This window comes from Hyperolius riggenbachi, chromosome 10 (assembly GCF_040937935.1).
Source record: "Hyperolius riggenbachi isolate aHypRig1 chromosome 10, aHypRig1.pri, whole genome shotgun sequence".
NCBI lineage: Eukaryota > Metazoa > Chordata > Amphibia > Anura > Hyperoliidae > Hyperolius > Hyperolius riggenbachi.
The window spans coordinates 152,349,912-152,367,766 of record NC_090655.1 but is presented as its reverse complement, the minus strand read 5'-3'; the positions used below and the strand labels follow the sequence as shown (position 1 = coordinate 152,367,766).

At 41.8% G+C, this 17,855-nt stretch overlaps 1 protein-coding gene across 2 annotated transcripts in view; it reads left to right on the top strand.

Moving 5' to 3' along the window:
- CDHR1 (cadherin related family member 1) overlaps positions 1-17,855 on the top strand; it is a 144,734-nt gene that overhangs the window by 37,645 nt on the left and 89,234 nt on the right. For both annotated transcript variants that reach the window (XM_068258858.1, XM_068258859.1), the window contains exons 4-7: positions 4,979-5,124; positions 8,523-8,573; positions 11,878-11,967; positions 13,904-13,990. In XM_068258858.1, coding sequence (XP_068114959.1) covers positions 4,979-5,124; positions 8,523-8,573; positions 11,878-11,967; positions 13,904-13,990 — 374 coding nt within the window. The remainder of the gene's footprint in view (positions 1-4,978; positions 5,125-8,522; positions 8,574-11,877; positions 11,968-13,903; positions 13,991-17,855) is intronic.

Below are 17,855 nucleotides of genomic sequence, written 5' to 3'. Positions count from 1 at the left end.
CTGGGATGTGCTGGCTCTCTACCTGCCTTACAGCTATCCTCCATTTGCACAGTGTCAGTTTCTTACTGTTGACTGCAGATATGTACCATCTGCACACCCCAGCATTATCTGTTTCCCCACTCTGAAGACAAACCGGAGAGTGGTTGTACCGGTACCAGTGTGGCTGAGGCATGATTGATGTTACTGGGTTATGCATGAGGAGCTCTTTACAGCTGTTTTAATGTGTTTTTAAGGCGAAGTTAAGTTTGTGCAATTCTATTTGATACTGTTTAAATGTTTATTTATTTCTATATCTCCTGAGTTGTTGCATTATCATTGCATTTACAAGTATGCAAGTGTTACCATGTGACATGGATGTTGAGTGGATGGGCAACATCAGCCTAGAAGTTAGGGAGTCCACCGGAAAGCTATGATAAAAGCAGGCCAAGAGGTTTTGCTCTCTCTTCCAGTGTGCAAACACCTAGATAAGCATGGGAAGATGAAACAGAAAAAGTAAAAAGGCCTTTGAGACCCATATGGACTGTCTAAACTATAGGTTAGGTATAGGTTAAAAATAAATAGTAAAGATAGGTATAGAAAATGAAACTCCGTTAAGAATTCTGTTTATAAGTCTTCACGGGGAGGATTGTAAGAATCTGTGACGTTCTTGCAACGTAAAACACTCATTCACTTTAAGAACTACTGTGAAAGACTATATTCAGGGCCGGATTTCTGGCAAGGTCACCAAGGCCATGGCCTAGGGCGCCAGAATATGACCATTGTTTAGGGCGCCTGAGTGGCAGTAAGGTGTCTGTAATGCAAATGGAGTAAACCCAACATCAAAGCACTCAACCACCCTATTCATCCCGCCCTGCAGCCTCCTCTACACTTTCCTCCACTTCCTCCTGACAGTACACATGGATGAATGGCTCGGGCGGGGTTGCACAGCACTGTAAGTATATATAGATCTTGCTTGTCAGTTGCTGGTTGTCTGCCGTTGTGAATACTAACGTGTGCACTCAGACCAGTCAGATCCCACAGTGTGTTAGAACCAGGAGGACCTGGGAATTCACACTTAGCCAGATTACGTTTGTATTATATGTTAGACCAGTTCCAGGGTGTTGTGACCACGGACCTCACACTCAAGCTTAGGGATACTGTGTCATTGCTGTGTTATACTTTACACCAGTTCCAGGGTGTTGTGACCACGAACCTCACACCCAAGCTTAGGGATACTGTGTCATTGCTATGTTATACTTTAGACCAGTTCCTGGGTGTTGTGACCACGGACCTCACACCCAAGCTTAGGGATACTGTGTCATTGCTGTGTTATACTTTAGACCAGTTCCAGGGTGTTGTGACCACGGACCTCACACCCAAGCTTAGGGATACTGTGTCATTGCTGTGTTATACTTTAGACCAGTTCCAAGGTGTTGTGACCACGGACCTCACACCCAAGCTTAGGGATACTGTGTCATTGCTGTGTTATACTTTAGACCAGTTCCAGGGTGTTGTGACCACGGACCTCACACCCAAGCTTAGGGATACTGTGTCATTGCTGTGTTATACTTTAGACCAGTTCCAGGGTGTTGTGACCAAGGACCCCACACTCAAGCTTAGGAACATTGTGCTATTACTGTGTTATTCTCTAGACTAGTTCCTGGGTGTCGAGACCTCACACCCCAGACTAGGATTGTGATTTATATCTGTTATTACCATTTGCTCGGGTGTTGCCGACCTGGCCTGCCCGACCCCTCGGGCTGTCAGTCATCCTTCGAGTGTTCAGCCTGTCTGTACTACCCGTGACACTATTCCACCTAGTATCAGTTAGCTGCAGGGACCTCCTGCTCCTCAGAGAGGCCTCTCTGCAGTACAGCCAAGGGCTCTATCCCTTAGGAGTCCTTTGGCTGCAGTATAGTCTGATTCCCGGTATTGCAGGGAATCACTGGCTCTCAGGTGATCTCTGTCCCCTTTCCTAGGAGATAGTCCTCACACAGCCAAGGTCCACCTGCTCCTCAGGTGGTCCATGCTCATTGTTATCTGCGTCTCCCGCCCCACGAGAGACAGCCTACTGTTGCACCAAAACACTTACACTTTATCAGGTGTCCAGAGGTTAGTCATACTTGTATTATTGGTGATTCTGCAGATCATCAATAATCGGGTATATATCTGTATTGTTGGTGATACTGCAGATCACCAATAATCAGATTCTCTCTGTGTGCTGACACCAATCGTTACACTAACATCTTCTGCAGCACATTACAGAGTACATACTCATGTCACTGACTGTCCTCAGAGGAGCTCACAATCTAATCCCTACCATAGTCATTGTGTAATGTCTCTTCCATATTATTATTATAATGTATTTATATAGCATTGGTATCTTCTGCAGCACTGTACATAGTACATAGTCATGTCACTGACTGTTCTCAGAGGAGCTAACAATCTAATCTTAGCCATAGTCATAGTCTAACGTCCTTCCGTATTATTATGTATTTGAATAGCACTGACATCATCTGCAGCACTTTACAGAGTATATAGTTATGTCCCCAGCTGCTTATCCTCAGAGGCGCTCAAAATGTTATCCCTACCACAGTCATAGTTAAGCCAATTTTGTGGGGGGGACCAAGTAACATCACTTTTTCGGGGATTTAGAAGGAAAATACATATGACACAGCCTGCCATGTGCTATAATCAAGCACATGTACAGGCTTCATTTAGATGAGTTTTTTTTTGGGGGGGGGGGGGAGGACGGCTGGTGATAGCTGGCCTAGGATGTTGAAAAGTAGAAACTGCCCCTGACTATATTCAGAGTTCTCCCTTAAAGAGACTCTGAAGTCTCCCAAATTTCCTCTTTTTATTTCGGATTCCTCTTGAGCACTAATAGCACAGATGAATCGCCGCATCCCCACAGCCGTAGGAGGTCTTTATTCCCCCAAACCCCGGGGCAAAATCCTAAGACTTTCAAAGTCGCAGATTTTGCTTCCTGGTGAGGCAGAGCTTTTTGGGCTGTAGCTCTGCCTCCAGTTCATTCAATCACCGCTGACTGCCACATCACCTCGCCCCTCTCAGTCTTCTTTCAAAGAGAGGGGCAGGGAGAGGTGGCAATCTGCGGTGATTGAATGGACTGGAGGCAGAGCTACAGTGAAAAGATCTGCCTCCTCCAGGAAATACCAGAGGGATTTGCGACGGGGATCTCGGGGGAAATAAAAACCTCCTACCGCCGCACGAATGTGGCGATTCATTTGTGCTATTAGTGCTCGAGGAATCTGAAATAAAAAGAGGTAATTTGGTAGACTTTAGAGTCTCTTTAAGACAGATTCTAGAGAACATAATTTGGATGATTTTAGTGAACACCTTCTGGGTAGAGAGGCAACATCAGTTAGTTTTATGTACTCAAAATGTACAGACTACCTAAAGAGAAACTCCGACCAAGAATTAAACTTTATCCCAATCAGTAGCTGATATCCCCTTTTACATGAGAAATCTATTAATTTTCACAAACAGACCATCAGGGGATGCTGTATGACTGATATTGTGGTGAAACCCCTCCCACAAGAAGTTCTAAGTACCGAGGTACTTCTGGCAGTTTCCTGTCTGTGAACTTTGTTGCATTGTGGGAAATAGCTGTTTACAGCTGTTTCCAACTGCCAAAAAAAGTATGCAGCAGCTATATCATCTGCCAACAGTAAAGATGTCACCATGTGATAAATGTCAGAATGTGAATCAGGGATTTAAAAGATTTTACAATGGGCAAACACTGACTAAATCATTTATACGTAATTATTGTAAAAATGAAGCACTTTTTTTTATTACATTATTTTCACTGGAGTTCCTCTTTAACACTCTTGGCTTTGTTAGTTGTGTAGCCTAGTTTAGCCTAATTAAGCCCGACTGATTGCAATGCACCATCAAGATCTGCAATGAAACCGTATTCATATTCTTTGCTGCTATAATGAAGAATGCTGATGACATAAACAACTTGTATTTCTGATTGAAACCAATAAAATCCTTAAACTGCTTGCAAAGTGTCTATGGTCTACATTGATATCTGCTACAGCTGGGTGAATGTAAGTTGATAAGAGACTTATGCTTGGCATACACGGCTCGATTTTGCAGCTTAATTCGCCCACTTGATGTATTCCCTGCTCGATTCCGCAGGCGATTCTCTTATCTTCCACTCATTTTTCTTATCTTTTTGCGTTGTCTTCAATGTGGAATCGAGTAGCAAAACGATTGGCCGGAGATCGGACATGTCAGAAATTATCTATCTATATGACTCAGAATCGAGCCATGTATTCCCAGCATAAGTGCGGCCATTTGATCGTGTGTGCCAACGGTATTCAAGGGCAACTACACCAAAAAATTACAATGACTGGATTGATTATGATGGGAGATGGTCATTCTCTATATCTCGCTCCTCTCAGGTTTCCTTTAATGTACAAAATGCTGCAATTGGTATGTGTGGTAGCTCTGTAGAGCACTTTTAGTACGTTGTTACATGTGTAAATTACTGCACAGCGAAGGAAGAAAACAGAACATTCTCAAGTTCATTGAGTTCAGATTTTGTGTTTTATGCCTGTTGAAAAGGATTACCTTAATCACCATATGGGCCCCAATTCACTAAGCTTTATCAAACACTTTATCAAACGTTTGATAAATTTACCTCATGGGTAAAAGCTAATTTTGAATTATATAAGGTTTTGTGTATTTATCGAATGTTTTATTGATAAACCATTCAAAAAATCTATACCATCTTAGTGAATTCAAAATTAGATTTTACCCATGAGGTAAATTTATTAAACGTTTGATAAAGTGTTTGATAAAGCTTAGTGAAATGAGGCCACTGTGTGCTTTGTTCTTTTCTGCCAGGTTCTTTATTCCAGCTTGCTTTGTTTTTGTACAGTTTTAACTAGTTATTAAATTTGCATTTATAGTTGCAAGTGTTAACTTTAAAACATAAGTTTACCTCTAATAATGTTTATTTTTCCCACTTTAGGTACATTCATATATACACTAAATGGCACTGACCCAGAAGGCTATCCTGTGATATATGGTCTGACATTTCAACCTGGATCAAAAAGTTATTTTTCAGTAGACCCTTTTCATGGAAATGTTACATTAATAGAAGAACTTGACAGAGAGGTAATGCTGTAAGATACGTTGTGGGATTTGGGATATTTATGTAATAATAAAATATTTTGTATTGCTTATTTTCTTCTAAAAAACAAAGCAGACAACATGCCCAATAGTTTGTTCATCTACTACTATGATCAAAAGCTTCATCCAGATTATTTATTGGATAATGGCTGCTATGATACTTTGAATTATTTTTACATGTGTACATACAGATATATTGTCCTGCATTCTTACTGCATAGTTAAGTTAAGCACCATTAACTCTTCGACTGCCACAGGCGTTGATAGGCAGTTCTGTGTTAGCATACTTATACGCCAAAGAGCTCTTAAGGTGTTTTTGTTTCCGCATATTCCTGTGCCAGAGACATGAAAGGTGTTTAGTACAAATGTTTTGGGTCACTGTCAACTTTCTGTTTTGCTTGAGATATGCAAATAAGTTGATTTATGCAAATATTACTTAAAATCTGTGCATCTTAAAAATGGACCAATCAAATGCGTGCACAGCAAGATTTAATCAGTTAATTTACAATAGATTTTCATAATAATTAGCATAATTCTAAATCACCCCAAATTTCTTTGCATAGCAGCGACCTCCCTACTAACCAATGTGAAATTTAGTGCATGTATATGTTGGGAAGACCTTTAATAAACACAATTTAAACATAGCTGGCACTGGCAAGTAGCTTTACAAAAATACTGGCAGGCTATGGATTAATTATTGTTAGCCATTACTGTCTATATTTCTACACTGCACCTTGTACAGTATTCCAAATATGATTGAGATATAATACTATTACTGATAATAAAGGTGATTGTTGCAATTCCCAAATATTTATTCAAACTGAATGTGAGATACTAGGTGAATGGGCTCTATGATTGCTCTTATTATGTTGCTAGTTAGTTTCCCATCTTTCTTGTTTTACATAATCTGTCACTGGGGCTGATTCATAAAGACTGGTACATAAAAATAAGAAAAATGAAGCAGTTGCTATGAACAGAGTTCAAATCTTTTTTCTCAATTATAAGACGTAAGCTGTTATGTGAACCTGCTCCAGTTTTAGCCTCACTTTCATTTACCGTATTTTTGGGCACATACGATGCACTTTTTCTTCCCTAAAACTTGGGGGAAAAGTGAGTGTGCGTCTTGTATTTCAAAGATGCAGAATAAAGTTGTGCACAGTGTGCAGGGAAGCTATATTACTTCTCCTGTTGTTGCCCCCCTCTCCCCCTGGCTCCAGTCCTGTTTCTCCACGTGTTCCTCCTCTGCATCCTCCAATAAACAGAGAAACTTGCCTGCAGCTGCACAGCTCCGCCGGTGTCCTCCATACTCCTTGTGCTGATTAAGGCTCCCTGCACACAACAAATCCATTTTTTAATTCCGTTTCCGATTTTCAATCTCGATATTCCCTGAATACATTCAACAGAAAAACGGATAAAAAAACGCAGCATGCAGTAAAGATTAAAAATTGGAATCGGATGTAAAAACTGATTAAAAAGCAGAATCGCATGCAGTGTGCAGGGAGCCTAATGGGTACCTGCTGTTTGCACAGCTCTGCCGGGTCCTCCTTGTGCTGATTACTGTAACACTAGCAATGCACATGTGCCACTCATGTAACGGTAATCAGCACAAGGAGTATGGAGGAATCGGGGAGCTGTGCAGCAGCAGATGGCCGCTGAACAGCATGAGAAGTACAGAGGACCCGGCAGAGCTGTGCAGCGGCAGGCGGCCACCAATCAGCACGGGGAGAATGGAGAATCCAGCGGAGCTGTGCAGCGGCAGCCAGCTGCAGTGTCTCTGGATATCGGAGGATGCAGAAGAGGAACGCGCACAGAAGCAGGACCGAAACAAGGGGTAGAGAAGCTCAGTGGCAGGGGCAGGTATAGTATTAACCACTTTACCCCCGCGCGTACGTATTTCTCCGCCCCTTTTTCCATCCTTTAAAAACCAGGGACGGAGAAACACGTACTTTCCGCGTTCCCGACGCTGTCCGCGCTCCCGCTCGTAAACACGCCGCCCGCCGCTAGTAAAACCGCCGCCGCCCGCTCGCCCGGAGATCAATGAACGGGAAAATCCATTCCCGTTCGTTGATCTAAGCCCCACAATGACCCGCTGCTCTCCTATGGGCAGCGCGATCATTGTGAGAAGAAACTCACGTGTCCAGCCTCCTTATTCTTCCTCCAAGCTTCCGGAAGGAGGCTTGGAGGTCGCAATAAAGCAAAAAGTTACTGTGGCCATCTTGTGGCCAAATAGTAAACTACACCCTACACATTTTTCACATACAAATAAATGACTTTTACACAAAAAATTAACTCATTACCTCCCACACTCCCCATTTTTTTTTTTTTGTAATTAAAAAAAAAATTCAAAAATTTACAATTAAAAAAAATACATAATTAGTTACCTTAGGGACTGAACTTTTTAAATATTTAAGTCAAGAGGGTATAACACTGTTACTTTATAAACTATGGGCTTGTAATTAGGGATGGACGCAAAACTGAAAAAAATGCACCTTTATTTCCAAATGAAATATTGGCGCCAAACATTGTGATAGGGACATAATTTAAACGGTTTTATAACCGGGACAAAAGGGCACATACATTTCATGGGTTTTAATTACAGTAGCATGCATTATTTAAAAACTATAATGGCCGAAAACTGAAAAATAATTTTTTTTCCCCACATTTTTCCTATTTTCCCATTAAAACACATTTAGAAAAAAATAATTCTTGGCATAATGTCCCACCTAAAGAAAGCCTAATTGGTGGCGGAAAAAACAAGATATAGTTCATTTCATTGCGATAAGTAATGATAAAGTTATAGACGAATGAATGGAAGGAGCGCTGAAAGGTGAAAATTGCTCTGGTGGTCAGGGGGTAAAACCCCTCAGTGGTGAAGTGGTTAAAGTGTAGTTTAGTGCAGTGAAGTGTTAGTATATTATAGTTTAGTGTAGTGTTGGAGTAGTTTAGTGCAGTGTAGAATTAGTACAGTATAGTTGAGTGTAGTGTTGATGTACTTTAGTACAGTGTAGTGTAGTGCATTGCTGCACAGCTGCTCAGCTTAGTTGGTAGGAAAGCAGGGATTAGTGTAATGTAGAGTGTAGTGTAACTAAAGGGGAACCAGGGATTAGTGTAGTGTAGCTGGGCAGTGTAGTTTAGATAGGGTATTTAGAGAGAGCTTTTTTTTTGGTTAGTGCACCATAGACACACATCAGTTTAGTTTTTAGTTTTTGTTTTTTTCCCCCTGATTTCTGCCCTCTGAAGCTGTGTGTGTTATATGCTGAAAAATGCGACATATTTCATCCCTTGTGTAATTTATCTAGGTTATTGATTTACTTTTTAAGTGCAACATGTAAAAGCTCAAATTTACTGTCTTTTCTTTTTCTTCTTCTATTTTTAATATAATAGAAGCAGGATGAGATCGAGGCTATTGTCAGTATTTCAGATGGACTGAATAAGGTAAAGATATGTAATGCTATTTTAATGCATAAGTTAATGTGATAGTATGTGTGTGTGTTTTAGGTTTGGTCTTCACTGGTTATTACAGTTTTTCTAAATGGCACAACTTTTATCTTTTGTACGTTATTTTACTGCCACTGTCACTGTGATTTTCTTGTATATAGTATTATTAGAGGCACACATATATTTATTTTCTCCACCTAGCACATGGCCAGTAATACTTTTGTAGTGTTGCAGTTAAGTTTCAGGGACTACCATGGGTTTAATATTGTAGGCACAGGTAGTCTGCAGCTAACGGACAAGATAAGGACTGTAGATTCATTCTTAAAGGGGAACTGAAGAGAGAGGTATATGGAGGCTGTCATGTTTATTTCCTTTTAGACATTACCAGTTGCCTGGCAGCCCTGCTGATCCTCTGCCTCTAATACTATTAGCCATAGCCCCTGAACAAGCATGCAGCAGATCAGGGGTTTCAGTGGTTCAGACTTATAAGTCTGCTCTGACAAGACTAGCTGCATGCTTGTTTCTGGTTTTAATCAGATAGTACTGCAGAGATATAGACCAGCAGGGCTGCCAGGCAACTGGTATTGATTAAAAGGAAATAAACATGACAGCCTCCATATACCTCTCTCTTCAGTTCCCCTTTAACCTGAATCTGTCCATATGCCAAAACACTGTGCCTTGTACCTCCAGTGGCGGTGCTACACTTGAGCACACTGGGGCACTGCCCTCCCCTTGGAATCCCTGTGCCCCTCTAAATTGCAAGTATTATTGGCAAACCTTATTTCATCTTGCTTACATTGTTGTTTGTGCAAACAAAATGCGTCCATTTCACATTGCTGCTGCAGGCTCTTATTCACAAAACCCGTATGTAAACAGTATTTTTGTGTACTATTAATAGAACACAAAGTTAAGCGTAGCACCATCTTATGGCCAAAAAGTTAAATGCACCCTAACACACCATTACATACATAAAATACATTTACATACATACATTTAACCCCTTACACCCCCACCCTATAGTTACCAAAATAAAACATAAATAGTTACCTTATGGACTTTTTAATATGTATGTCATGAGGGTATATTACTGTTAATTTTGCAAATAAAGGCTCTTAATTATTGTTATAGTATTAAAAATCACAAAACGGGACAAAATACACCTTTATTTCCAGATAAAATATTATCGCCATACATATGTGAGGGTTTTATGTGTCGGAGCACATTTTATTTTAAAGCTACAGTCAGGTCCATAAATATTAGGACATCAACACAATTTTAACATTTTTTGGCTCTATACACAACCACAATGGATTCTTATTCACTTTTAGTTAGCCAATAAATGGTATGATCCTGATTTAAAACTTCTTGGATTCGAAATGAAACAAACATAATGTGCCTTAACTGCAGACTGTCAGCTTTAATGTTAAGGTATTTACACCCAAATCAGGTGAATGGTAGGAATTACAGCAGCTTGCATATGTGCCTACTACTTAAGGTAGTTAAAAAAAAGCAAAACAAAAAAAAACAAGTTAGTAAAAGTAATGGGACAGTTGGCTTCTCGGCTGTTCCATGGTCAGGTGTGTGTTATTCCCACATTATCACAATCACAATCAGCAGGTCCACTGTTAATTTCAAGTGTGCCATTTGCATATGGAATCTGTTGCTGTCAACTTTCAAGAGAGATCCAAAGAGCTGTCACTATCAGTGAAGCAAACCATCATTGGGCTGAAAAAAAACAAAAAACAAACCCATCAGAGAGATAGCAAAAACATTAGGCGTGGCCAAAACAACTGTTTGGAACATTCTTAAAAAGAAGGAACACACCGGTGAGATCAGCGACACCAAAAGACATGGAAGACCATGGAAAACAACTGTGGTGGATGACCGAAGAATTCTTTCCCCGGCAAAGAAAACGCCCTTCACAACAATTGGCAAGATCAAGATCTCTTTCCAGGAGGTAGGTGTATGTGTGTCATAGTCAACAATCAAGAGAAGACTTCACCAGAGTGAATACGGAGGGTTCACCACAAGATGTAAACCATTGGTGACCCTAAAAAAACAGGCCAGATTAAATTTGCCAAACAACATCTATAAAAGCCTTTACAGTTCTGGAACAACATCCTATGGAGAGATGAGACCACGATCAACTTGTACCAGATAGAGTGATGGGAAGAGAAAGGTATGGAGAAGGAAAGGAACTGCTCATGATCCTAAGCATACCACCTCATCAGTGAAGCATGATGTGATCGTGTCATAGCGTGGGCATGTATGGCTACCAATGGAACTGGTTCCCTTGTATTTATTGATGATGTGACTGCTGACAAAAGCAGTAGGATACATTCAGAAGTGTTTCAGGCAATATTATCTGCTCATATTCAGCCAAATGCTTCAGAACCCATTGGAAGGCACTTCACAGTGCAGATGGACAATGGCCCAAAGCATACTGCAAAAGCAACTAAAGAGTTTTTGAAGGGAAAGAAGTGTAATGTTATGAAATGGCCAAGTCAATCACCTGACCTGAATCCGATTAAGCATGCATTTCACTTGCTGAAGGGAAAATGCCCTAAGAACAAGCAGAAACTGAAGACAGTTGCAGTAAAGGCCTGGCAGAGCATCACCAGGGATGAAACTGGTGATGTCTATGCGTTCCAGACTTCAAGCTGTAATTGACTGCAAAGGATTTGCAACCAAGTATTACAAAGTGAAAATCTGATGTATGATTATTATTCTTTCCCATTACTTTTGCTCCCTTAGCAAGTGGGAGGCATATATGCAAACTGTTGTAATTCCTACACCGTTCACCTGATTTGAATGTAAATACCCTGAAATTAAAGCGGACAGTCTGCAGTTAAAGTACATAGTGTAAAGTACATAACTGTATAATGGCTGAAAACTGAGAAATAAGGAGTTGTTTCCTTTTTTTATTATTCCCTTTAAAATGCATATAAAATAAAATAATTATTAGCAAAACGAACAAACCAAAGAAAGCCTATTTTGTTTTGCGAATAAAACAAGATATAGATCATTTCAGTGTAATGATAAAGCTATTGGCGAATAAATGGGAGGAGTATGATGTGAACTGTCACGAAAAATCCTAAAATGTACAGTTTTTTTGTTCCTTATTATCACAGTCTGTTTCATTTTAACTTCAAGAATGTATATGGAATATCTTGTTCCAGAATTGTGCAATTAGCTTTTTAAATACATATAAAAAAAACTTCTACAACTTCTATTTTAATTAGGTCTTATGGTAACATTTTCAAATTGTCATAATAATTTGGGACTTCTATGTATTCAACAGGTTTCAGAGCGGGTACGTGTCCTGGTGACTGATGTTAATGATGGAAGTCCAGAGTTTTTGGGAACACCGTATATCGTCAGTGTTCCAGAGGTAAGTATCGTAGTTGTCTACACATGTGGAGACACCCTAATTAGAAGAAAGTAGAAATAAATAAAAGGAAAAAATCCTGTGAAAAGCAGTGCTCATGAAATTAACAATCTTTAACAAGTGGACCTCCGCTCACAATGACTTCATACAAGACTCGGGAGCCAAAATTCTCTTACCGACTTTAAGGCTGGCTTCAGACTATGTATTGGTGGCGGGGAATACCTCGTTAGTATGCAGTAATCCCCTTCTGGCCAGGATACAAACAGGAAGTGATGATCACTTGTGGTCACTTCCTGTTTTGGAGAAACGGAAGTGCGGAGAAGCATATTGTAAAAATACGCTTCCACGCATGGGAATTGCATTTTGGCAAACCCTGCGTTGTCATAGACGTACATGACTTCTGATCCGCAGCATGCTGCCACAGAGGTCGCACAGTAACATCAGTTTGTCTGTGCGGTAGATCGGCAACTTCCGGTGCACCGCATACTGTATGAAAGCACCTGTAGGCTTTCATTAGCATAATGGTGAGGTACGGTAAAATGGAACATTATCAAGGTCGAACTCCATATCCTTGTAAAGACGCAGTAAAGGCCCATTTCCACTACATCTGAATTCATATTGTGAATTTCCACAGCAAAACTGAAACCAATGCATGTCAATGGAGTAGTTTCCATTGAATGTGATTTTTTTGGATGCTATGCGATGAAGAGAAGTTATGTATTGCATGCTGCAGATTTCCACAGCACGCACAGGACCGGATCAGAATCGCAAGTGATAAAAGTCAATGGGTCTGCATCTGTAATACTAATATCTACAGTAGATTACGCATTCAAAATCTCTCAGCATTCATTGCAACATCTCACAGCTTACTCTAGGTTTCAGCCTGGTTTTCTGTTTCCTGTTTATTCATGACAGGGTAGAAGCTAACAGCAATCATGGCTTACAATTTTAAAAGCACCTATTCTATAGAGGCCCTCACAGCACTATATGACCTGAAAGACAAGAGGCACAGTGACCTTATATTCTAAAACTCCTTTCTCCTTGCCTTCTACAGCCCAACAAAGGAAACAGGAAGTGGTCAAATTCTGGGCAGAGGTTTATGGGATTGGAGTTGCTAGGCAGGTTAGAAATTGCAATGCGGAAATTTGCATTCAAATTTGCATACAAACACAATGTGAATTTGAATTTGCATTGTTAATTTACGGATTCACAACGCACCATATGCAAGTGGAAATGGGCCCTTAACAGGGATGTAACTGCAGCCGGGACACCCCCCCTCCCCCCATATGCTAATCTTCTCTCCTTCCTATATATGGGTCCACCCTCCAGCTTAGGTGTTTTTGTGGCTACACTTGTTATGGGTGTGAAAATCGTGATGGCCACACTTGTTTAATGACCCTTGAAAGATGGACCTCCAGGATCAGCATGCAGAGGTAAAGGAATAGGGGTGAACTTAGAGGGGGCCCCAATCAAAGTTTTAATGGGGGGCCCCATTCTGGTATCCATTTACACAAAGCCTTCTGGCCACTAAAAAGTTAGTGGTTGCTTAAGATGAATTGAGTGTTAAATGCTAGCTCATCCCAAGCAGCTCATCCCTATTTTTATTGTGACCGAACTTGTCCCTCTGTATCTGGGGAAGTGTTTCCGATGGCTACAAAAATATGTTGAATATTTTCAAAACTGTAATATGCCTTTTTTTTCTAGAGCAGCATTTCACAAACCTGTCCTTAAGTTCCAACAACCATTCATGTGTTCTGCATATCCACATTGCTGATACATCAATGACGTCTTCTGAGCATACACAGTGTTACCTGCAAAATATGCAGTGTTGTTAGGACGTGACTACAGGTTTGGAAAATGCTGGGGGGAGGGGAGTTGCAGGAATTAAAACAAGATATATTTGAGATGTTTAAAAAACACAGATCTTTCTTCCATTTAGGATTCAGCCCCAGGAAGCAGCATTTTTCAGGTTGAAGCAGCAGACAAAGACACAGGTTCTGGTGGAAGCATCACTTATTTGATACAGGTATTAAGCCTTTTTCTACTGGAGACTGTTATCAAATATTATCATGCATTAAATATTGGTACAGTTTTTGGCATTTGACCTGACAATGAGCAGATACTACTATGATACATATGATATATAATATTGCAGTTAGCTGATCAACTGTAAAAGGATAAAAGTGACTTTAAAGGGCTATTAACTAGATAAAGATTGTCTAGAGAGTGCCAGCAGGAAGCAGTTCATTTTGGCCCTGAGTATGGAACCTGGGCACCATCATAACAGCAATGCTATGCTGCGTGCCCTGCGTACCGGTAATTCGGGGCTCTGGCAAGCGCCAGACCCCGAATTACATCTCCCTCCGAGTTGCTACAACTTGGAGGGGGGAAAAGTATTTAACGCCGCCGGGTAGTTAAGCGGCAGCAGGGAGAGCTGTCATTTGACTCGCCCTGGGGTGAACTGCCCGGTGCCTGCATACTATGTACTCACCTTAACATTTCTGTTTTCCTGTGTGATTAATTGCCCAGTCTAGGTATTTACTGTGTCTTTTAGTGCTCGTGGCCTAATCGAATCATTGCAGCTGGCTGTGACACTTCCATCGGGCATTTTATCTCATTCTTGACACACACAAAAAAAATGCATGTTTGCATGATTTTAGGGATGCTTTTTCTTGAGTAGCAAGTCTTCAGAAGGATATGACCTCTAGCAATTAGGGGACTGACTGCTGTAATGAGAATGGGGAGTAGGAGAGCAACTAAGGCCAGGCAGGTGTGGGTGGCAGGGGACTCTTTTGTCAGTAGGACAGATAGGGTCATTTGTCAAAGCAACCATGCATGCGGTACTGTATGTTGTCTAATAGGTGCTCAGGTTGGCATGTGGTGGATCGCCTAGGCATATTGATAAGTGGGGCTGGAGAGGACCAAGCTGTCTTGGTGCACATTGGTACCAATGACAAAGTTAGTGGAAGGTGGAAAGTCCTAAAAAAATTATTTCAGGGAGCTAGGAGACAAACTCAAGGCAAGGACATCCAAGGTGGTGTTTTCCGAAATACTGCCAGTGCCACGTGCTGTAGATATGATATACCTGGACTTTGCAAAGGCCTTCAATACTGTTTCCCACAACGGTCTGGTGCAAAAGTTGAGTATGCAAGGACTGGGGAAGAATCTGTGTGCATCATGGATAGAGAACTGGTTAATGGACAGAAACAAAAGGGCTGAGGTTATTGAATCATATTCAAAATGTGTGACTGTTAGCAGTGGTGTTCCAGAGGGGGTCAGCAAATCTTCAATTTATTTATTGTTGACCTAGTAGATGAAGTAGAAAGTAATATTGCTGTTTTTGCAGATGATACAAAATTGCACCAATTATCAACTCTCAGTAAGACATATTGCAGAAGGATCTGGATAGGAAGGATCTGGATAGGAAGGCTATTTGGGCACAAGGATCTGGATAGGAAGGCTATATGGACACATAAATGGCAGATGAAATTCAATGTTGAAAAATATATGGTTTACTTGAACCACTTAACGACTGCCTAATGCTTATAGGCGGCGGCAGGTCGTAAGTAGTTTTACATGGAAGCGGCCGCTCGTTCCATGTCAGTTCACGGAGGGTGTCTCCGTGAACAGCCTGCGAGCCTCCAAAAGCGGCTCGCAGGCTAAATGTAAACATGCGGGGAAAAAATCCCCAGTGTTTACGTCGCACGGCGATGCTACGTAAGGATAGGGAGATCGGCGACCCCCGGCCTCTGAGTGGCCGGGGATCGCCGGCATCTGATAGGCTGAAGCCTATCAGAGGCGGTGCAGGACGGATCGCCGTCCTGTGCTGCCCATGGGAAGGAGGGGAGGGAGGGAAAGAGAGGAAGGTTGGAAATCACTGCGGAGGGGGCTTTGAGAAGCCCCCCCCGCTAAACCAAAATAGCCGGCGGCGTTCAGATCCCCCCAGGAGGACATCCCCCTAGTGGGGAAAAAAGGGGGGAAGTCTGGTCGCCCTGGCTGCAATGTGATCTGTGCTGTGGGCTGGAGAGCCCACCCAGCACAGATCTCTGAGAAATAGCCCGGTCCTTAATAGCCCAACATTACCTACCTTAGGTGAGTCTTGTGCCTGGACAGAAAGCAAACGCATTTCACTGCGTATTTGTGTTCACAACCTCATACTAACCCTAATGATTATAATTTACCATTGTTTGACTTAATAAATCAGACACCCTCTGCATGTGTGCTGGTATATTGTGTTAATAAACAACAAGCAAGGGTAACTGGTTTATTATTGCATTAATCAGGGATAGTATGGGTTCATTTAGCATAGCATATTGGATTGTCTACCCTTTAGATTGCTTTGAATGTCTTGATAATATTATCCATTTCTGTGATACCTTCTTAGTTAGTGTTCACGCCCTGGGGCTTTATCAGCAGTTGAAACTCACACCTTCTGCTTTTCACACATAACTTTGCATGCTAGCTTATGTTGCTATAGCAACAACATCCATGGTGGAAATAAAATACCAGGAGTGCATAACAAGCTCTTTTATGATGTGCTGTAAATGCTGTATGATTTTAACATTACTAAAAAACCTTTCTATGTGTCTTTCTGTGCTCTGCATAGAGTAAAGTCAGACTTCATTTCAGTTTACGCATACTTTTGTTTGTATGGATGCCTATGGGTCAGATAGTTACTGAACAGTAAATGGAGCATGTGTGTATGGAAGGGAGATGTAACACCTGGAGTTCCAAATTTATAGGAAGTCAGTGGATGACTCATTCTTCATGCTCACACACACAAACACACCATAAATATATATAGCTATGACTTGTAGATAGAATTAATATCCAAATAATAGCATATTGCAACTTCATCATGCATAATTAGTTTGTGGCTTTCTGTTGACATCATCTTTGCTTAAGGCATATAGCCATCTTTCTTGAGGCTTGTAGCTGCAAGCACCGGTGCCCCAGCTGTACCCGCAGGTATTTTAGATTCTTGGACTCAAGCCTCCAGGTGCCCCAGCTGTAGCTGCAAGCCTCTGGTGCCCTGGCTATAGCCAGTATTTTACATTCTTGAGTGCACGCCTCCAGGCAACCCAGCTGTAGCCACGAGCCTCTGGTATCCCGGCTATAATGAATGCCTCCATTGTCCCAGCTTAGCTTGTTATTTTCGTTTACCAGATTGATCACCACTAACTCCTGATGCCATATAACCATACCATAATACCTTACCATACGCCATAGCTGTAACTACTTTATGAGCAATGGCGGTGCACAACTTACCAGACATGCAGTGCACCTATTTTCACTGTTTCAGTAGTGGAGGTGCTATCGTATGGGTAAGCTGTGGCCATAAATCCTTTTTGCCAATCAGGTGATGCACTACAGTATTACCTTCTCCTGTATTTTCATAAACCAAACCAGACGAACCAAGAATAAGAAAAAAATCCTGATCTGATGGCACCTATAAGTATGTGTCAGGATGTATGGCTTTTTAACCACTTAAAGGGACTCCGAGCGAAAAAAAAATGAAAATGGTACTCACCTTGGGCTTTCTGCAGCCCAGTGTAGGTTGGGAGGTCCCACGACGGCATCCTGGCTCTTCTCCCAGGTCTTCTCCCAGAGATGGCTGCCCGGCGGCTTCCGGGCGGCTCCAGGCGACACTGGCCCGAGTGTCGGGCTCTCCCTTCCGCATACGTCACGTCTGACTTCATTGCGCCGGCCGCCTCGCATCCTCACGGCGTACTGTCACGCCGGCCACCATGATGATGTGAGGCGGCTGGCGCGATGAAGTCACACGTGACGTATGCAGAAGGGAGAGCCCGACACTCGGGCCAGTGTCGCCTGGAGCCGCCCGGAAGCCGCCGGGCAGCCATCTCTGGGAGAAGACCTGGGAGAAGAGCCAG